A 23,819-nucleotide genomic window follows, 5' to 3' on the forward strand; every position below is an offset into this window, starting at 1 on the left:
CTGCAATGACTCTGTAGGAAGTTCAGGTCATGATTCTGAATGTTTTTTACATTTTTAATCACCTTCTGCTTTTACTCTTAGAGGCGCATATAATACCAGCTTCAAAAGTGCAAATATTATCCTAGAACCATTTTGAGCTTAGGCACCTATCGATGTTTTAACCTTATAAAAGACAAATTTGTTTTAAAAGGTATTTGCAAGCAAAATAATTTTATTAAATTCACAAATTCATGACTTACAGTACAGAGATTTTTTCATATTCTATTATAAGAAAAATAGCAAAAAAGAAGTGACAAGTGCAATATGTGGTTTCCATTTAAACTAATGAAATCATTTTGAAAAGCCAGTCCACAATTAATTTATTCACGATACAAACATGTATGTTCCTATGTGTTATCAAGAAAATGGGTAGAATAATTTTCAGTGATCTTTTTGGCACATCATCTTTCTGGATCCATTTAAAGTGCAAATTAATACGTAATTCACAGATTATGTGTGCAAGGAAAGTCACTTCATTTATAGCAAGGCAATAAATAGCACTTCGATATTTATTAAGGATATTTCCTCCTAGGTTGAAACCAACCAGTTTCAAAAGGTTTTGAGCCTAGTAAGTTTTAGTGGCATTAAGATCAATGATATAATAATACTGCTGAAGTATTAACTATAACAACCAGCCATTTAATGTTAGAAAGTATCTTGTAATACCTTTTAGAGCAATGTTTCTCAATTTTTCTTATGAAGGGGAAGCTAATCAAGACAAAAAGATCAAAATAGACTCATTTCAACTCGTTTTGCCAAATTATTGTATTCTTCAACAGAAAATATTCATTGAGCCACTGGTATTATTTACATAATTTCCTTCTGTTCTATCCTGTGTCTTCTCCCTTTTAAATGAAAAAAAGGGGACTCACTCTGGTCATACCGTTAATAAACAAATGCACTACTTCAAGCTGTTCTGATTATCTGTGGTAAAAAATAATCGCTGGTAAACTACAGTGAGATCTGTGCTTTACCACAGCTATAAACGGCACTAACATAGCATTCAAATAAATATTTCAAATAATGTCTTACAGAACTTATACAAAAGCTTTATATACAAAATATAACTGTTAGTGAAATCAAGCCATGTTGGAAAAATTAAAACATGCGCATTATCTGAGAGGCAGAAATAGCTTTAATAAAGGAGAATTTAGTGAGACCATAATTTAAACATAATGTGACATTTGCTAAAACAGTACTTGTTCTATATATTGGTCTAAACCAGGAAAACCCCCAGTTTTCATTTAATTGTGGAAAAACTGGAAATGTGCAGAAAAGAAGATCCCAATTAAAAAATGTGTAAGAACTAGTGTTCTGACATGTCGACTCTGATGCTGCTGAGACACTTTTGGATGTAAGGGATTACCGTTAGCTGACTTACAACAGAGCTTGTCACATGTAAGTAAAGCTCTCTCTCCAGCAGTAGAAAAGGTTCTCAGATAACTGATTACTTTCAGAGAAGAGGGTTCTTACTGTGGTGGCAGATGAAATGCTTAAGTAAGTCATTTTAGCCATAATGTGATGGACCAAAGATACTAGAAACAAAATTTGGCATGTGCATCACTCTCATTTTTCCTGGTCCCAAAGTAAAAAGGAACAGCTTCCATAATTGATACCTTCTTCAAAAATCTTTAGAAAGTGTTATGAGTTACCGAAGCTAAATTTATCACCAATCATCCTTATACTTCATATCTAAATAATTTCTTGAAAATTAAAACTATTTTTTCCCTTTTTACTCCCTCTTTCTTTCTGCATTTCAACTTTTCTCTTGTATTTAAAATATTAGATAATTTAGAGCCTGGATGATAATATGCTAAAGAATTGTTTATGCTGAATTAAAAAATTTTTGTTACGATCAACTATTCAAAATGTTGTTGCATTTGATGAATTCCATAAGGAAAAACATAAGTTGAACACATAAAAATAAAATAGCACATGTGGACCAGAAATATTAGGTGAAGACAGCTAACAAACCTATTACTGCTTTCTATTGCATAATGGTTTTCAAGTCATTTTATATCAAGTTATAAACCTTAAGAAAAACCCACCTAATTTATTCTTAGAATCAAGATTATATAACACCAGTTCAGGGAAAATTATTCTTCCTCTAACTTCTTCCCCATCATCTTAATATGACTAAAGTCTCCACGTGTAACATATTTGATGAAAAAGATCACAAGTATTGGTGAAATCTAATGCACATGTTTTTAAAAAGTTTGGTTCTTGTGAATGGGAACCAAAATAAAGCTTCTCATATATCCTTAGGATCCCATTTGTTCAGAACACTGAAGAACAATAGAGATTGGAGGACTCCACCAATGCTGAATCACAGAAAAAGAAAACCACCACCACCAAAAAAAAAAAAAGGTAAGAGATCTATGACCTGGACCCATCTTTCTGACCCCTCCCTCTCGGTCCGGTGCAGCTTTTCAGTTACACACGGGCAGCACAGCCCGAGTCCCTCCTGCTGCAGCTGCAGACCACAGAGCCACTCACAGCCGAGTTAGAACCCCACACAGATCCGGGCACAGGGACCCAAGTCCACAGCCACCCAGGGCAGAACCCAAGCCACGGACTAGCACATGCACCCAAAAGGGCCCACTGCTGGCCAGAGGTGCACACACTCAGCCCAGTCTCTGATAGCTGGGTCACCTGCACAAAAAAATGGACCCCATCTGGTTTGCTGTGGCAGGACATGGTGACCAGGAAGGAACCAGATACAGAAAAGACTCACAGGAGAAAAAAAGGGGGTGGGGGGATGAGGGAGGACTGAACTGCTGTAAGGCAAAACGGGTTCCAGATTGAAAAGGGGGCACTGAGTGAGGGGATGTTAAATCACGAGAGCTGGGAAGAAAATTTGGTAAAAATACAAACAGATCAGGATTCCTAGGGAAGGAACAGAGGAAAGAAAGCTTTCTCCTGGAGGTGAAACAGTGCATATAAAAGGGCAGCCTTAAAAGTTGTACCTCATTTCTAGGGTAAAGCATCCAGTGCAGAAGAGCTGAGAAAATCTGAACAGTTAAACAGAAGCTACTCTAAAGGTCCAGGAGAGAAACATAAGTATTTGACTCTGTAATAAAAATATAATAAAGATATTTTTACATTATACACAAAGTTAGGTTTACTTTGATATTTTCACTTGATGGTCAGAGAGAGATCTGTGACCTAGGTAACTTTCTCATTGTTGAACCCTGATCTCTCCCCAACCAGGAGGCAAAAGTAGTAGCAGGGGGATAAAAGAGAAATCTTGGTTGAAGTATTTCTGGTAAAGAATAGAAGTATTTTTATTCTTCCAGTTTTTCAATTTCACAGCTAAAATTTTTGAAATTATTGATAATGCTTTAAACCAAGGATCTTTCATGGTTTACAAGTACTGGTAACAAATAATTTGCTGCCAAAATATTAATGTTGTGCCAGTATATTCTACTAGTTCTTACTTTATTTTCAGAATTGAGACAGAAGTAGAAAACTCATAACTTTGCTTCCACTAATTCAAACTAAACATGTTGTATTCAAATTTAGTGAGGGACTTTGTGAAGTGTCAGCTATGACTTTAGGGGCAGGATAAATAATTTCTTCAACAGTTACATAAGTACCTAAGAGGAATCCAACTACTCCAGTGAATGCTATAGAAGTATTTTTCAGGACCATCCATATATTGTAATGCTCCTTAGAAAACGTAAGAATCTCAACCAAAGGTGGTAGGATCAGGGCTAATGTGCTGCTGCTTACAGCTCCCACAAAGGAAATCACAATGTCTAAACGAGGAATCAGAATTGCTCCAGCACCTAGAAAATGAAAACACAAATTTTTCTAATTTAAAAATTTGACACTTACATAAATACCAAATGTAGATACTTTCAGTACATTAAAAGTAATTAATGCAAGTCTACTACTAAGCTGCTGCTTATGGAAAAATCTGCCATATTTTGCTCAGAACTAAAATAAAAGGTGACTTTTCCTAGATTTTTACTTGTCCTCAGAGTTGATAGAACAATTTAAAAAATTTTTGCTGTGAAATTCTTGAAAAAAATTTGGATAGTTTAATTCCAAAGTATTTGCATTATTCTGCATGTGGTTTATTCCAAACGCAAAAACAACAAAAAAAAAACATAGTAACAACAGCAATGATTAAAATACTATTTCATTAGCCACAAATCAATTCTAGTCAACTTTTATAAAATAGGACATTGAGTAAAATGAAAAATCAAGACCCAAAAAGACACTTTGATCTGCATTCTCAACTGTATTTCATTAAAAGATTACTTCCATCTTCTCTTAAATTAAAAAAATAAATCCCATAGCTTTCTGTTCTTTTGTAGCAAACTTAAAAATACCGACCACTCAGTGTCTCCAATTTTTCTCCCCTCGTTTTCTCTAGAGCCAATTCCAATCATGTCCTCATTCCTTCCATTCTTCTTTGATCAAGGTCATAAAGACCTCCACTGGGTTAATCCAATGGTCAGTTAACATTCCTTAACTGTCAGTCAGCAATATCTGATAGTTGACTACTCTTCCCTCTATGAAATTCTCTCTTCCCTAGACCTGAAAGACCCCATACTCTCCTGGGTTTCTTACATCACAGGCTGCTACTCCTCATTCTTCTCTGCTGGTTCCACCTTATCTCCCTGACCTCTTAGTGCTGCAGTGCTCCAGAAGTCAGTCCTTCAACGAAGGTGACCAGCTTGTCCTGGTTTGAATCTCAGTTTTAGCAAAGAAAGTTCTGTGTTCCAGAAAGCCCTTCAGTCCCTGGCAAACTGAGACAGCTGGTCACCCTACTTGGACCTCATTCTACACAGATTACTCCCGAATTTGTATCTCCAGCTCAAATCTCTCCTCCGAACTGCAGATTCATATCCGACTGCATGCTTGCCATCTCTACTTGGATGTCTAACAGGAATCTCACACTTAGGTCCTGCAAAATGTATTCTGCAAGTTTTCCCATTTCAGTTAGTGGCAAACTCATTCTTCAAGTTGCTCAGGCAAAAAACCGTGGAATCATCCCTGACAGCTCTCTTTCTCATACCTCATCAAATCCATCAAGAAATCTTTCTCTCGAGCTTCCAAATATATCTACAACCTGACCATTTGCAACACCTCCCCTCCTTGCACCACATTGGTCCAAGCCACCATCAACTCTTGCCTGAATTCTTCAATAACTTATACTAACTGGTCTCTGCTCAGTTCTTGCTTCTCTTCAGTCTATTTTCAACATAGCAATCTGAGTGATCCTGTTAAAATATCAGATCACTGTATTCCAAAGGTTTTCCATATCACTCAAAGTAATGGACACTTCCCATTACTGACCTAATCTCTTCCTCTCCCTTTCTCCCTGGGTCACACTATTCTTTCCCTCTAACAAGTTCTGCCCCCAGGGCCTTTTGCACCTGCTACATCTGCCTGGCCCACTCCCTCCTCTCTTTTAGGTCTTTTCTTAATTGTTACCTTTTAATGAAAGCTTTCCAACTACCCTGTTTAAAATTTCACACACCCCAATACTCACTATCTTTCTTCTGTTTTATTTTTTTCATAGCATTTATCACTATCTAACCTGCTCTGCATTTTTACTTGCTTTGTCTGCTCACCCTACCTATATAACAGCTCCATGAGTTTAGACTTCAGTTTGCTTTGTTCACTGCTTTACCTTCAGGCACTTAAACACTCTTTGATGAATGGATGACTCTATAATCTGAATAATCTGATTAAAACTTACCAAAAAAATAAATCACACCCTAGAAGGCTAAAGGCTAATGAAAATAAACAATCGGGACCAAAACAGTCTGACACCTTAAGCTCAGCATATTGGAAACAGTTTGTTACAGTCTCAAAATTCTCCCCAACGTCCCTTTTATAATCAATCACATTATTACCCTCTTGATTCTCCTGACCAAAAACCTTAAATATATATGCTTGCATTTCTGTACCAACCTCACCTGCATTCCTGCTGTCTCTGAGTGAAGCCCCTCAATTAGATCCCTCAATTAGATCCTTGATTTGACTTCCACCCATCTCCTATAGGAACCTGCTGACTTAGTTGTTACTGCCCTATATGTTCAACCTCCTCTTCTCTACTGACTTCCTCTTCAAGGGCTCAAAATATGCTCAAATCCTCATCTTAGATATTTCACTGGTATCTCAAGTTCAACATATCTAAAATATAACTATTTTCTTCACTGCAAAATGGAGAGAATCCTTAAAGTACTGTTGGCAGGATTATATAAAACAACAAAAATAAAATATTTAAAGTGACTGGCACTTGGTAAACATTCAATAAATGACAGTTACTGTTGATTCTGTATTGGCAGACCTATACCTTTCTAGGTAATGTATTCCCCAACTAAAACAAGAGACAGGTTATACTGGAAGTTGTTTATATAGTTAGCTTTCAGACATTGCATATTTATAAAATTTCATATATGTACTTATTTTGACCTTCCTTCACACAGGAAGACAGTGTACCAATTTAAGTTCAATGCGCATTAGAAAGAGGTCAAAGATTTGAAGTTTTCACCACAAATATTTCCATTTTTAACTCTACTGTATAAAGTTTATGAAAACTTGCATCTTATAACTTGGATGAGCACTAATTTCCTTGGTTTTTCACACATTTTTATAAAATAGGGCAAATACAATAGAATCTCCAAATTTTATAAGAAATGCAATTTTTTACTCAAGTGAAATCTTACTGGGAAACCAATAAAAACAAAGTAGGTAGCTATACTTTTTAAAGCAGAAATAGGGAACTAGATAGAGTTCTGCCCCCAATATTATCTCCTTGAAGCACTTTCAAAGAATCCCTAGAGCACAGTTTAGAATAAAAACATTCACATAAATGCTTACATATATACACACACATACACACACATTGCAGTAAGTAGGACAGAAGAATAAATTCTCATTGTTTTTAGTGTTTCAATGGATTCTTTAAGGAAGTGTGATAATTTGGAACTAAACTGCCCCATGTTCTTTATGGTACCAGAAGTTATCATTTCTATTCAAATTATTATTGAAAATTACTTTGAAATTATAAAACTAGCCTTACACTTATAAAACTGAAGTGAGAAAACCCTTCATAAATAACTGATTTGGAATAAATTAGAACTCTAAACTAGAAATATTTTATAATGTAGATTCTCTTTAATAGATGCTTGGTAGATCCTTTTAACATTTCCGTCTAGGAAACTATAAAGCGTAACTCTCAAACACAATTGATAACTTTAAAAATTAATTTAATGTATTCATTTTGCAAAGACCTGTTTTACCTACTTACAGTAGGTGGTGGTATAAGAGGAAGGTCAGACAAACATGGCTAGAACCTCGCCCTCTGAAGAGCCTTTCAATTTGGAATGTCTTTCCTCATTAGGTTTTCAATAAGTGAAATGTTGCTGGAAAATCATGTGGAGGAACACTATGGAGTTTTAGAATTTATAAACTAAAATTTCATTTATCAAATATTTTTAAATCAAACTATAATTTCAATTAGATGACGTCATCCTTTAAATGTTACATAACCTATAGATATTTGCTAATAAAAGTGACCTGAAGTATGTATACTATATTAGCCAAATCCAACATATGAAACTCAAATGCATAAAGATGATAAATCAAAGGACATGCTTATTCATTCCAAATACAGTCACCACAGGATTACTGTAATCGGTTGCCCTATGTCATATATGGGCAGCTATTGTGAATATATTTATTCAATACTAATTTAACTCATTCAGTATTTCCAAAAGCAATATTCTAGAGAAATATATATATAGCCTTAAGACACAAAGTTCCCTCTGATATGAAAATAAAAGCCCAATGTAAGTTATTTGCATCTGAAGGGTGAAAGCAGACTATCAGTGGGGGGAAATAAATTACAGCATCAATGTGCTAAATTGTTTTCCACAATTTTGTTATTAACTTTATAAAAATATTCAGTGGTGCTCTCCTCACACTTACTGAGTACAAGATACCATATTAGGATGCCAAATGGCAGCTAACTTAAAGGTTTTTAAGTGTGTTGTTAACATTCTACAAACTAAAGATGTATTTTTTTTCATATTTATGCAGTCAAAAGCAGGAAAAAAAAAATTCTAAAAGCCAAGGACTTTTCTAATTAGAAAAAGCAGAAGGATCAATGAGATAACAATAACTGAGATAAACAGTAATTAATGTATTTTACAGATTTAATCCTTACATGGAATTGAAACACTGGTAACAGTGCCATATATATAATTAAAAATTTAATGACTGAAAATATTTTATTTGCTTTTAAAATAAAAGGTAATTACTGTAGTCCACAGTGGCCTTTAGTCAGAATCTATCCACAGTTCTGCCTCACCTGCAAGATGCCTGTATACAGGAACATGCCTCCAGGGCACATGCAGAAAGAGTCTGAGCCATTTTTTTTTTAAGCTTTTGAGTTCCACCAAGAAATGATTCAAATGCAGGATGGGGACTTGGACATAACCAACATAATCCAAGCTGGTAAGTCCACTACCTTAAATACGATACACTTGGATTCAGTACTTGGAAAGGAGAATAGAAAAACCCCGCTGAGCCTGCACTCCCACTGCTAGTGCTGCATACCTGCTTCGTGAGTATTACAAGGTCCTCTCTGCTTTCAGCATATATTCATCAAATTTTTTTCGAGTACTTTAGCAAACAAAATAAAAACTAGCCTTATCACGAATTGCTGGCCTTTACTTTAATTTGGAAGGATGTGCCAAAGACTCAGATGAAGTTCAGTGTCCAGTGATGCACCCCAGTGAAGCAGAAGGGAATATCGCATGGTGTTTGTTCTCTTTTCCAGTACATAATGCTGTAAATATAACCCTCAGTGCTGGTTGAGGAGACAGCTATTTTTAACTAAGACAAAGCAGCAGCATAGAAAAAGCTGCATGTTTGAGTCTGTGCCACGACTCGGCTCTTGGTTCCACAGTCATAAAAAATCCTGACCCCCTTTAACATTGCCCTGACGCTCCTTTAAGTGAATTTCAGTAGCTGATTTTAAAAGGGGATATGCTTTCAGATTAGAACAGTTTCATGCCTATCAGTAAAAGGGCCTTTACTGAAATCAGTCTTTTTTAGTCCAGTTATCAAAATGTCAATAAAAGTATCATTTAACAAATATTTCAGAACATTTTAAAGTCACTTTTTCCCTCCTGGATGTTTCATTAGTCACCAGAATATGAGCTTATTGATTTCCTTCTTCAACATGATTTCCCTTGTTAGTTGAAAAAATTCACCAGAATGACTACTTTGAAAAATCAGTTTTAGCTACTTTTTTCCGCTTGGCTTTTCGCTTTACAAACAAAATGTATGACTAAACTAACTCTGTAAATCTAGGAATAAGCTCCACTCTAAGCTGCTCAGTACATTTCACAGACTTACCCAGAAATTCTAGCTCTACTATTCTCCATCCTTGAAGAGTCTGAGATGATTATTACTTTCTTACACAGAACTTCCAGAGATGCTTGTTTCTAGAAACCAGAAACCTGGTGCCTGGTATCATTCTGGGCAAGCCCATATTAGTTCAGCATTTCAGTCATCCTTAGATTTGTGTTTATAATAATGTAATAACAACTTCCAGCTACTTTGTTCATATTATTTTTAAACCTCCCCAAAATACCATAAGGAAGTTGTATCTTAATTTCAAAGTTGAGGAAAGAGGGGCTCAGAGAGTGCATAATTTGCCTAAAGTCACTCAGGGGTCACTTGGTAGGCCTGTGTTTCAACTCCTAGGTCTCCCCGACTCAAAACTTACTCTTTCCAAATAAGAGATTATATACATGCATTCAAATATAAAATAAAATTAGTCACTTAAATTACTAAAGACCCAAACAAAATAAAACAAAACCCTCACCTAGAGTACAGGTAGAGGTCGAGTTCAGCTGTTAAATATACAGTTAGCAGAGATCAAAAAAACAAAACAAAAACCTGAGGAAAACTAAAACCAAACAAAATGTAGATCAACAATGTAAGGGGCCCTTTATGTACCCAATTTAAATATACACTTCTGTTTTAATAAACAATGATGTCATCTTCAAAATAATTAGTTCTTTTAAGTGTGACATGATTTGGTTTGTCTTTTTCTTACATAGTAGTAAAATACAGATTTTTAAAACAAAAAGCATCCAGAATAGGTAAATGTTTTTAAAATACTAAAAAATACATTAAGTAGTCTCATTATAAAAAATTTAACAATAAAATAATTACTGTGATATAAACATGTAGTGATACTTACAAGTAATACTAACCATGAAGGACCTTATTCCAAATTCACAGATTTGCTTCCATTTAGCATGAAATCTGGATGTGATCACAGGAATAATGATCTCTGCTGGAACATAGAACTGAATTGAATATGTCACAAAAATGCCAAAGGAATACAGAATTTTCACTGATTGATATAACCTGTTGGAAAAAAGTTCAAACTTTAGTCATTCGTAGTAAGAATCTTTTTTTAATGTTAAGACAGACAACAGCCCCAAAACACAAACAAACCAGAATCTTACTAATTAAAAATGCTGTTTTTGTTTTTTTTTTTCCCCCCTAAAGGCACTGATCTGTATTAAATTTCTGGATAAGAGAAGGGCACTAAAGTTTGACAAGCCTGGAAAGCTTGAATGTGGCATGCAAAGGTTTGGGATGTATTGTTGGCAAGTTTTTATTTTGGGCTGAGCCAAATGTAGATAGGTTCAGCCCCCTTAGAAAATCTAGGTGTTTCTCTGAAACAACTGAGACTACTGTGTATCTGAGAAATCTTAAGTCATATCTTCAGTTATCTATAAGTAGAAGAAAAACTTCATATTAAACTCTGAGTTATAGTTCCCCGTGCTTGAATATCTTGCTGGGTATGTCATTATTTGCAGAAATGTCCAAAAGTAGGGCATCTAAATGGTTTCAAATTGTAAAGTTCTGAATTATAAGCAGATTTTACCTCTTTTAAAATTATATTAATAAGGGAAATAAAATCTTTAGGCTTTTTATTTATTTTTGCCCAAGTGAACTTATCTCTTTGCCCAATGCTTGGAAACAACACACTAATTTTCTGTTTCATAAATATCTTTAGATTTGTTCCTTTTATATAGCTTCATGTCAAAACTCTACATACAGGTCTTGATAAAGACTTTGATGTATTTCCTTTTGTCTTGCAAAAGACAAATTTTAAAATGTTGAAAATGACATGGAAAGAAAATCCAGAATTGTAGGACTTAGAGGAACATTATAGAACCTACTCCCTTTGGCTATAGATAATAAAATTAATGTGCTGTATTTTTTTAAATTTTGAATACCTTATAACAATCAGAAGAAAAACCCAATCACTCTTGTATTCTATAAGAAACAGCTAGAGAAGAGGCTACAGAATGAATGTGTCACATGTTAACAGCACTGGTTAACACATATGTCCTCTTTCAGCAGAAACATCATTGATAGCCACTATTTTCCCACTTAGGAGTTCTACTTTCCCACCTAACAGTCCTATAAACAGGGAAGAATGTTTTTTTCTCAGGGGAAAAAAAAAACCAACAGTCAGTTTAGGATATAGAGTATTCCACTTTTTGTAAAGAAATTCTCAATGTTAATTAGGCCTTTGGCTTATTACTGTAAGAATTCAAGTAGTAAACATTATAAACATTTCTCTAAATTGTGGCCAAGCAAGAATAATTCAGTGTCTCCTCCTATAACATATTCATTATAGGAGTAAACAAAGAGAAATAAAAGAGTCAAGTAATGTGAAAATACTATAAATAGCATAACTGCAAAAGAAGGGTCTTCTTACAGCTAAGCAGCCACACATTCTTCACTTTAAAATAAGCTAAGGATATATTCCTCAGCTTAAGGCTTAAAGATTAAACACAAATGGTCAAGTTACTGAAAATGTACAAAAAAACCAAAAGACTCCTGTTCCACATACTCTGAAATACAACTGTGAAGATGGCAAAATTAAACTAATATTCTTCTTGGTTTATTATTAGTTTAAAAGAACAATATTCCTTTTTTACTAATTATCTTTTAATTCATATGTTTTTAAAATATGGTTAACATTTTAAAAATATACCATTATGCATATAAGTATACTTACTTTTCTACTGATATAAAACTGAATTTATATAGGCTAAAAACCTGGTTATTATTACCATTCAATAATACTACATGCAATAATTATAACTGGGTGTTATACAGAATAAAATGATTTGAGTTTTCCAGAGGCTGGTACAGTTGCTAATCATCTGAAGAGTAGGATAGATATAAGAAGGAGTATCTGAGAAAAGCAATGCAGTCTTTTAAATCAACTAATGAGAGATTGTTTTACTTCTTTTCTGTTTCAAGAACCCATTTGTTTCTGTGCTTGACATCTTCATTTTCAAACACTCTCAACTCAACTTTGCTATAGCTATTATCAGCCTTTTTCTCATTTTTGTTTTAAGCAAGCATCTTTGATAAGAGTCCTCTTTGTACTAAGTTTTAGAAATGAAGAGCATTGAAAGAGGAAGAATCTACTCAATCAACTCTTCCTCCAAAGAATAAGGTTTCCTAAAGTCATGGGAATTTGTTGTGAAGATACATAAGAATTTAAAACAACTTTTAAACAATATTTACTACATATTAAAAGGCCTTCTAAAACCTCTCACTACCAAATAATTTTTACTTTATATTTCATACTAAATTTTAAAGCTCTTGGAAGTTAGACTATGCTTTACTCTTGTACTTTTTAGCTAAATGGTATTCATTAACTATTGAGTTAACATTACTGATGAAAAATGAGTATAAATAAGTCTTAGAAACAACATCCAATGATTCTTGCTAAAAAACAAAATTTATTATACTGGTAGCAAAATTTAACATTTTAGCAAAGGGCAGAAATGTATTTTCTTATAATTATTTTGCAACAACATATAGAATGTTTAAATGTTCCATCAGTTTTGAACACATAAGATTTCAAAATTTGTAGTGCTTCTATTCTTTTCCCCACACTGTCTAACAAATCAAACTGGATCTAAATTTTCAGGTATGAATATCTTTAAAAATTTTTTAAGCCAACCATGGAAATAAGTTAATGATTGATTGTCTTTCTCTCAAGATTGGATACAGAAGCTAACCTCGGACATAACCCTTCATGATGCTGTGGTTAAGAATCTTGAGGGTTCAGCTCTGCTGAGAAGAAAAGAAATCTCCGTAAGAACTAGCAACAATCCTTACCAAGAACATCACCTCATCTTAAGCTAAAAAATAAAACTACTATGGTTGTCTAGCATTCATTACAAGATAAACTGAACAAGTGAACACTTACACCATGTTTACTGAAACATAAGAATTATAAGAGATTTTTGTCTGTTCACTGCTGTATCACTAGTGCCTAGAATAATACCTGTTATATAAAGAACAAACAATAAATATTTGCTGAATGAATGAATAAATTTGGTAGGTGCCCTTCATTTCTAATTTAATTAATAATGGTCATTGTGTTGAGGAAAGGCAGAAATAGTTTGTGACAGGATCTCTAGATATGAGGCAAATTTAATATTAGAAGATTATTAATAAGTTGCCACCTAGAATTCCAGTCAACCAGGATGGTAGTATGGGATGCTACAGGGTGCCATTCCCCCCAGTGAATCTTTGAACAATAAGCAAAAACTGGCAGAGCTATCTTCCTAAAAACTCTGAAAAACAGTTGAAGGGCTGCAGTGAATGGACAAATGCCAAATCAAGAAAATACAGCTTTAGAAACGGCAGGAGATGCTAATGGAACCCTTGCTGGACCTTACCCCACTCTTCCCAGGCACAATGTGGAGCCAGTCTATGCTTCCATTTGAGAGAGTCCCTGGCTCTATTCCAGAAGGAGCAGAGTAATCCCTATGTGCATAATGGGGTGACTGTATGTCAGTGCCCATCTATCCAGTGGCAATAGAAGTCAATTAAGAAACTTATTTTGGCTTGCCCCGTGGTCATAAGCAGCTTGCAGACAGCTAAAGCAACATAAGAAAGAATTAAGTCAAAGCAGCCTGGGACCAAGGTTTGCCAGCTTCATGTCATACAATAAAGCACCCAGGAGAGAGGGGAGGAACTCTATTTCATAAGAAAAGAAGAGATATTCTAATTCTTGTAAATGGAAGAATTACTAATAATACCATAAGCAAACACAAGTCCAAGACAAGACAGGGTCAGAAAAAACTGAGAGGACCCTACAGTTCACATTTGCTTTAGGCTGATGTTCTTGATAGGAAGGCTCAACTCTGAAGGAGAGCACCAGCCAACGGAGAGTCAATTTGCAGAGTGTGAGAGGTGTTTTTTACATTGTTCAGTCTCTCTTTATTAGCCCCTGGCACTCAAGGAAATCTGACATATTACTAATGGGATACAAACTTAAGGAACAGACAGCTCAGGGACTAAATCCCAGAGTTAACACTTAAAACTATTAAAAGGTACAGGGTGCAACAAGAGTAGAAGAGAGACAAAGAAACAGGAAATAATGGCCCATTCAAAGAAACAAGATAAAAATCCTAAAACCATCAGGGAAGAAAACCGTACTTGGGAAATACCAAACAAAGACTTTTAAAAAATGATGTTCAACAGGCTTAAGGAGATAAAGGAAAACACAGAGAAAGAACTAAAAGATATTAGGAAAACAATGAACAAACAGTACGAGAATATCAATAAAGGGATAAAATTTTCAAAAAGGAACCAACCAGAAATATTGGAGTTGAAGCCCACAATAACCGAAATGAAAAATTCCCTAGAGGATTTCAACAGCTGACTGGAACTGGCAGAACAAAGAATTAGTGACCTTGAAGACAAGACAACTGGAATCATTCAGGCTGAGTAGAAAGAAAGGAGAATGAAAAAAGGGAACAGAGACTAAGAGACATGTGGGAAACCATCATCAAGCATACAAATATATGCATTATAGGGGTCCAAGAAGAAGGAGAGAAGGGGGCAGAAGGAAAAATAAAAAAAATAATGGCAGAAAACTTCCAAATTTAATGAAAGACATGAATATGCACATTCAAGAATCCCAATGAACTCTAATTAGGAAACATGAAAAAAAAAAAAATTCCCAGACACACTGTAGTCCAATTAGTAAATGCCAAGGACAAGCAGACAGTTTGAAAGCTACAAGAAAAAAGCAACATGTTTTGTACAAGGGTGTCCCTATGATTAAGTGCCAATTTCTCATGAGAAACCAGGGAAGCAAGATGGCAGTCACCACTACTGATGCCCTACAAAATATGCTAAAGGGAATTCTTCAGACTGAAAAGAAAGAACACTGGACAGTAGATAAAGTGACATAAAGACCACTGGCAATGGTAACCACATATGGGTAATTATAAATGCCAAAATTATGACCAAAATTATGATTTATATTTGCTATGCAACTGGACCTTATACTTCTTACAAATTCTAAAATGCAAATGAAGAAAACGTAATGATAAATTTATGGTTTTGGAAATACCATGTAAAAACATGTAATCTGTAATAAGCACAACAAAAAAGGTAGGAGGACAGAGGAATATAAGAAGAGTGTATGTGTATACTATTGAGGTTAAGTTGGTATCAAATAAAACATGATTGTTACAGCTTTAGGACATTAAATTTAAGTCCTACATTAACCATAAAATAATATGGAAACTATACAAAGAGAGAAATGAGAAGGGATTCAAAATGGTACAATACAAAAAAATAAATAAATATGAAAGTAGGCATTAATGGAATAACTGAAGGACAAACAAGGCATGACTTACAAAGACCAAATAGTAAAACTGCAGAAGAAAGCCCTGCATTATCAGCAGTGACATTAAATGTAAGTGGATTAAACTATCCTTTCAAAAGAAATTGGCAGAATGGATAAAAAAGCAAGACTCAACCATATGCTGTCTGACTTTAAAGTCGAAGACACAAGTAGGTTGCTGCTGAAAGGCTGGAAACAAAACATACCATGCAAGTAGAGAGCTGGGGTAGCTGTAATAATATCAGATAAAGTAAAAATTAAGTAAAAAAGCGTTATGAGGGACAAAGATTGTCATTATATACTGATAAAGGGGACAATTTAACAGGAAGATGTAACAATTATAAACATATATGTACCTGACAGCAGAGCCCTAAAATATATGAAGCAAATATGGACAGATATGAAGGGAGAAATTAATGGTTCTACTTTAATAGAAGACTTTTAACACACCGTCTCAATAATGGATAGAACATCTAGTTGGAAGATCAGTAAGGAAGTACATGACTTGAATGATATGCTAAACCAACTAGACCTAACAGACATATATAGAACCCTGCACCCAATGAAAACAGAATACACATTATTCTCAATTGCACACAGATCATTCTTCAGGGTTAAAAATATTGAAATCATAAAATGTATATTTTCTGACAACAGAATGAAGCTAGAAATCAGTAACAGATGGAGAAATGGAAAATTCACAAATATATGGAAATTACACAACATACTCTTAAACAACCAATGGATTAAAGAGGAAATCAGAAGTGAACTTAAGAAATATCTTGAGGCAAAGGAAACTGAAAATACAAGATACTAAAACTGATGGATACAGCATAGACAGGATGAGAGGCAAATTTATAGCTCTAAATGCTTACATTAAAAAAGAGAAAAGATTGCAATTCAGAGACCTAAACTCAAAACTGAAGAACTAGAAAAAGAAGAGCAAACTAGACCCAAAGTGAGAAGGAAGGGAATAACAAAGATTAGAGTTGTGATAAATGAAACAGAAAAAGAAAATAATAAAGAGAATCAACAAAACCAAAAGATGGTTCATTGAAAAGATCAATACAACTAACAAACCTTGAGCTAGGCTGACAAAAAGGAGGGAGGATACAAACAATATCAGAAATGAAAAAGCAGACATTACTACCAACCCTGATGGAAAAAAGGGACTATAAGCAGATATTATGAACAACTATATGTGAATAAATTAGATACCTAAACAAAATGGAAAAAACCTTAGAAACACACAAACTACCTCTACTGACTCAAGAAGAAATAGAAGAGACTGAATTGGTAATTGAAAACCTCCAAACAAACAAAAAAGCCCAGGATCAGATCACATTAAAAGAATTACACACCATGATCAAGTAGGATTTATCCCAGGTATGCAAGGGTGGTTCAACATAAGAAAATTAATGTAATACATCACATTAACAGAATGAAGGGGGAAAAAACACACGATCGTCTCAATTAATGCAGAAAAGGCATATGACGATTTCCAGCACCCCTTTTTGAAAAAACACTTACAAAACTAGGAATAGAAGGAAACTTCAAAACAAAACACCAAGAGAGGAAAAAAACGAAACTTCTTCAATATGATAAAGGGTATACATAAAAAAATCACAACTAACATCATAATAGTGAAAGACTGAAACTTTACCTTCTAAGATCAGAAACAAGACAAGGATGCCCATTGTCACCACTGTTATTCAACACTGTACTGGAAGTTCTTGCCAGAGAATTAGACAAGAAAAAGAAATAAAAGGCATCCATATTGGAAAGGAAGAAGTACAACTTCCCTGTTTGCAGACAGCATGGTCCAATACACAGAAAATAGTGAAAAATCCACAACAAATTCCTGGAGCTAATAAATGAGTTCAGCAAAGTGGCGGGGTACAAGATTAAAACCCAAAAATCAGAAGTGTTTCTATACAAAAGCAATGACCAATCAGAAGAAATGAAAAAAATTTTCATTTACAATAGTAACTGATAGAATCAAATATCTAGGAATAAATCTAACCAAGGATATAAAGGACTTGTACACAGAAACTACAAAACATTGCCAAAAGAAATAAAAGTAGATTTAAATAAATGGAAGGACTTTCTGTGTTCATGGATTATAAGACTAAATTGTTAAGATGTCTGTTTTAATTTCCTGGGCTGCTCAAACAAATACCATGAAATGGGTCAGGTTAAGCAATGGAAATATATTAGCTTATAGTTTTGAGGCTAAAATAAAGTCCAATTCAAAAAGCTTCGATAAGGTGATGCTTTCACCCCGAAGACTGGCATTCTGGGCTGGCTGCCACAATGCCTGGCTCCTCTGCCACATGGCAAAGCACTGGCAACCTCTCTTGACCTCTCCCTTCTCTTCTGGGCTTTGCTGATTTCAGCTTCTTGCTTCCTGTGGCTTTCTCTCTGTCTGAGTTTCACACGGCTTATTAAGAAACATCCTGACCGAGGGAGGCTACACCTTCTTAAATGAAGAAACCTCATCAAAAGTTCCTACTTACTTACACTCCTGTGTGTGTGAATCTATTGTATGAGATTTAAGATCATGTTTTACTGGCGTATATATAGCTTTAAACTACCACATTCTGCCCTCTGGACCCCCAAAAGACATGTTCTTTTTATATGCAAAATATACTCATTCCATCACAATGTCCCCCAAGCCTTAAGACATATCAGAAATAATGCCAAGTACAAAGTCTCATCAAAATCAATTATGGGAGGACTCACACATCTTATATCACAAAGCACAGTAATCAAATTAGCCTGGTACTCAATATTCTCACCAAACACTGAGGACTACCAATTTAGTAGGCCGAGCCCTTGATCTTGGGGCTTGCCCTTAGGAAGCTTGTTCCTGCAAAGGAGAGGCTAAACCTACTTATAATTGTGCCTAAGAGTCTTCCCCAGAGTACCTCTTTGTTGCTCAGATGCAGCCTCTCTCTCTAAGCCAACAATGCAGGTAAACTCTCTGCTCTCACCCCTACATGGGGCATGACTCCCAGGAGTGTAAAGCTCCCTGGCAATGAGGAAGGTGACTCCCAGGGATGAGCCTGGACTCAGCATTGTGGGAGTGAGAAAATCTTCTTGACCAAAAGGGGGAAGCAAAATGAAACAAAATAGTTTCAGTGGCTAAGAGATTTCAAATGGAGTTGAGAGGTCACTCTGGAGGGCATTCTTATGCACTATATAGATATTCCTGTTTGGTTTTTAGTGTATTGGAGTAGCTAGAAGGAAATACCTGAAACTGTAAAACTGCAACCCAATAGCCTTGTTTCCTGAAGGTGATTGCATAACTATGTAGCTTTACATGGTGTGACTATGCAAACCTTGTGGCTCACACTCCCTTTATCCAGTGTATGGACTGATGAGTAAAAAAATGGGGACAAAAATTAAATGAAAAATAGGGTGGGATGGGGGGATGGAATGCTTTGGGTATTCTTTTTTACTTTTATATTTATTCTTTTTTTTTTTTGGAGAAAGGAAAATGTTCAAAAATTGATTGTGGTGATGAATGCACAACTATATGATGGTACTGTGAACAGCTGATTGTACATTGTGGATGACTGTATAGTATGTGAATATATCTCAATAAAACAGAATTTTTGAAATAGCATGGTACTGGCACAAGGATATATAGACCAGTGAAATCAAACTGAGAGCTCAGAAATCATCACTCACATTTATGTGGTCAACTGAATTTTGACAAGGGAGAAGAGCACTCAATTGGTAAAGAATAGTCTCTTCACCAAATGGTGCTGGGAAAACTGGATTTCTGCGAAAAAAAGAGAACCCTACATCACACCTTATATAAAAATCAACTCAGAATGAATCAAACACCTAAATGTAGGCGCCAGAACTATCAAAATCCTAGAAGAAAACATAGGGAACCATTTTTAGGACCTTGTGTTAGGCAATGGTTTCTTAAACTTTACACCCAAAGCACAAGCAACAACAAAAAAAGATAAATAGGACCTCAACAAAACTAAAAATTAAAAATTAAACAAAATTAAAAACTTCGTGCCTCAAAAGTTTTATAATAAATGCAAAATGGCAGCCTACACAATGAGGGAAAATATTTGGAAATCACATATTCGATAAAGGTTTAATATTGAGACTATATAAATAAATCCTTTAGCTTAAAAGCGAAAAGACAAACAACCCACCTAAAAGATAGGCAAAGCTATGAATCGACATTTCTCAAAAGAAGATACACAAATGGCTAAAAAACACAGTTTGGCAGTGACTCAGAATGTTAAGTACAGAATTACTATGTGATTTGGCAATCCCACTTCTAGGCATATATCCAAAATGATTGAAAGCAGGGACTTGAACAGATATTTGCACACCAATGTTCACATCAGCATTATTCACAACAACCAAAAGATGGAAACAACTCAAGTGTCCATCAACCAATGAGTGGATAAATAAAATCTGATACATACATACATAGAATATTATTCAGCCATAAAAAGGAATGAAGTCCTGATACATGCAACATGGATGAACCCTGAGGACATCATCTTGAATGAAATAAGCCAGACATAAAAGGACAAATATTGTATGATCTTACTGATATGAAATAATTAGAATAAGAAAATTCATAGAGTCAGAAATTATAAAACAAGTTACCAGTGGCTGGGGTAGGGGAATGGAATAGGGAGTTAATCCTTAATGGGTATAAAGTTTCTGTTTGGGGTGATAGAACATTTTGGTAATGGATGGTGGTGATGGTGCACCTTGTGAATGTAATTAACACCACCGATTTACATACTTGAATGTTGTTAAAATGGGAAATTTTAGCTTGTATGTAAATTAGAATAAAAATTAAAAAAAAAAACGATAGAACTGTACAACAGAGTGAACCCTAATGTAAACTATGGGCTATAGTTAATAGTATAATTATAACTATTGTTTCATCAATTTTAACAAGGGTACCCACTTTAATGCATACTTTTAAAAATAGGGAAAACTGTGTGTATGAGCAGGAAGTATATGGGAGGCCTGTATTTTTTCCATGATTTTCCTGTAAACCTATGATTTCTCTCATTAAGGGAAAAAAAAAAAAAAAAACCCTACAAGAATAAAAAGTTTTCTCCTCTTGGAGGGGAGAGATGGGAAGCAGAGGGAAAAGGTTTATTTCTAGAATATTGAGCTTTCTAGTTCCTTGATGCTACACATATGGGTTCAGACTTGGGTTTTGTTGTTTTTTTTTTTGGTTTAAAACAATGTCCCAGCGTTCTTGTCTTAACTTATAAAATGGCTTATCTCTTCTGTTCTTACATGCATCTTCCCTAATTTTTATTGAATGCTTCATGTCCAACACATGCTTCAGAAAGAATATCACATATGAGACAACAGAAGTCACTTCAATTGTTTCTCAGTTGTTAGTATGAAAACCCTTGATATTTCTTAGAAGTTCTATGTGAGCTGGTTTAATGATTAGGCCTGTATTTTTCAAAGTCCAAGTCATGACCTATATTAATTGGTTAGGATATCAATTTAGTGAGTTGTGAACAGATTTTTTTCTAATGATACAGATTGTAGTAAAAATATCATGGGACACTGTATGTATGTAGAACAGTTTTTTTTCTAATGATACAGATTGTAGTAAAAATATCATGGGACACTGTATGTAGAAAAACAAGTGTTTTTATTTAATTTCGTTGTCACTTATTTCAGTTATTTATATGTGTGTGCAGGGGTTACACACACATACATATACTGGGTTTTTCTAACAAAACATATTTCCCTTTCTAAATATGGGCTGGAGTTTAAAAAGTTAAAAAGCCACAAAATAAAACCAAATAAGTGAATTGAAATTGGACTGTTAATTTATTTGTCCATTCTTCTGTTGTCTCCAATCTGGATAGAGCAGGCACAGTAACTATGATGGGAAAAAGGTGAAGGGATATGAATAGACATTGTACTTTTGGTGCACCACAGATTGGTAAAAAGAAAGCAACAAAACAAAAATGAACAAATGAAGCTAACAAGAAAAGTGTTTGTTCCTATGATGTATATGTCATTACCCAAGAAGCCTCTGTAAGACAGAACCCAAATAAATACTATTTTCTATTTTAAGCCCTCTTGGGAATTTGTTATATCATCAATACCCAATTACCCTCAAGTCTATACTCTTACTTTCCCTTACAATACTGACATAAACTAAAAGTCTTCATCCTCTGGTTCAAGGCTTAAAATTCCTATTAGAGGCAATGGAAAGATAAGTTAAACACAAACATCTATAAGATTTTATAATGATGTGACATTCACTCTCAAGCACAAACTCAAAAGACAATATTCTACTCTTAAGGCTTCTGTTGTCAGCCTGCTTAACTCCACATTCCCATTTTTAAATCAGACCAATCCCGTGCAAACACTTCTTATTTGAGACCTGCTGGTTGCTAAGAAGAATATAGAAGCTAAAGTAATATCTAGTAATCTATGTCAAAACATGAGTCAATTTATTTAAAAGAACAGAATCTATATAAAGTGATACGAAAAATTTCTCAAATCAATCCTGATGAAAAGGAACATCATTTTATGGTTGTGTTATTGCTACCATCATGACTTAAACATTCAAGAGGTTCATTATTTCCTCATAGGTATTCTGCTTGCAATTGCTCTGAGCCTGGGCTTTTCACTCGTAGTACATACGCCCTTCAGGAGTGTGGCAGTGTGCTAGGGGGTTTCAAAGCTATAAGCTTTCAAGATGGTGGATCTTTCTGAAGCATCAATTTAACTCAAAGTTTTTTTGGGGGAGATTATTTTTACATAAAAAATAATTTTATATAGCAGCATAGATATTATGAACTAGAATGCAAAAGATGATTCATTTTGGGTAAAATATGGGCTGATATTATGCTTGAGGTATGCCATTTAGCGTACTTCCCCAAGACTCCCAAGAAAACACTTTTTTCTCTCTGCTATTTGGTTTTAGTGGAAAAAATGGAAAAATACTGCTAAAACATCACTCTACTAGGACCAGTAGTGGTGCTTTACTTATATTATTAGGTAACAAGGGAAACGTTTTGAAACTTAAGTTACCATCCAACAAATATTTACTGAATCCCTCCAAGTGTAAACATTGTGCTAGATTGTGGAGGTGAATTATAAACCTACAAGAAACAGATCCTTGCCCTCATGGGGCTAATGGTCAAGCTCAGAACTGTGAATTTACTCCATTATCATCCTTAAAATACACTGTACATGAAAAGCTAAATTCAACACACTGAATGGTATTACTCATTATTAGTTTTAAATATGATACCTCAATAAAGACTGAGGTTAATGAATAATCAATAACTTGGAACCTCCTTAATCCATACTTGCTTTATCCTGGGGCTTCTAATTCAACCTGAATCTTTTTCTTGAAGACATACCCTTTTATGAACTCTGAGTCTTTAAATCAACTTGGCATCAAAAGCCCTCAAAGCTTCACACAGCTAGTGGCTTAGCAGTTCCGTAGGATGCTCTGACAGCCATAGGCTCCGCGTCCAGCCAATAAAGAACAGGCCACACACTCTAAGTGTCTTGGCCATTTGCCTGAAGCACAGGAAGGGAAGGGAAGGGGAGAGTCATATGTGGTGTATTGAGAAAAGAATCTTAGATAACATTCCATGGTTATTCTAGACCAAACCTTTCATTTTACAGAAAACTGTAACTGTACAAACACAAGCAATCTCTTCTCCAGTTCTGCTGTCATGGCTATTATCTTAACTGTCTCACAGCTGCAGAGAACAGAAAGAAAAAGACTACAGCTGCATAAGGTTTATCTCCACAATGAAAAGGAAGTATCCAACAGGAGTTCTTTAAATGTGGAATATTCATCTTGATTTGCTTTCCTATTTTTTTTTCCATATTTTTGTTGTTTTTTAGGATTCTTAATCTAGGCTTTTCTCTAAATGAAGAGCAGTGTCTAGCTAGGCTTTCTGGAGAAACTACGCTCTAACAGTCTCTTTTTAATCAAGACTTGCAACAAATTCCATTCTAACTTGAGAGATATGCCAAGTAGAGACAGTGTGAGAGGTGGGAAGAGGTT

General features: G+C 34.8%; 1 protein-coding gene across 7 annotated transcripts in view; it reads right to left on the reverse strand.

Moving 5' to 3' along the window:
* Positions 1 to 204: 204 nt before the first annotated feature.
* The window catches only part of SLC36A4 (solute carrier family 36 member 4), a 90,993-nt gene continuing 67,378 nt past the window's right edge, over positions 205 to 23,819 (reverse strand). For 5 of the 7 annotated variants that reach the window (XM_037841088.1, XM_037841086.1, XM_037841093.1 and 2 more), the window contains 2 exons: positions 10,277 to 10,446; positions 205 to 3,827 (listed from right to left, as the gene is read on the reverse strand). In XM_037841088.1, the coding sequence (XP_037697016.1) occupies positions 3,532 to 3,827; positions 10,277 to 10,446 (466 nt within the window). In that variant the 3' untranslated portion in view covers positions 205 to 3,531. Of the gene's footprint in view, positions 3,828 to 10,276; positions 10,467 to 23,819 lie in introns of all 7 variants that reach the window. The other 2 variants (XM_037841090.1, XM_037841091.1) reach the window with 2 other exon arrangements.

This window comes from Choloepus didactylus, chromosome 6, assembly GCF_015220235.1.
Source record: "Choloepus didactylus isolate mChoDid1 chromosome 6, mChoDid1.pri, whole genome shotgun sequence".
In the NCBI taxonomy this organism is placed as follows: Eukaryota; Metazoa; Chordata; class Mammalia; order Pilosa; family Megalonychidae; genus Choloepus; species Choloepus didactylus.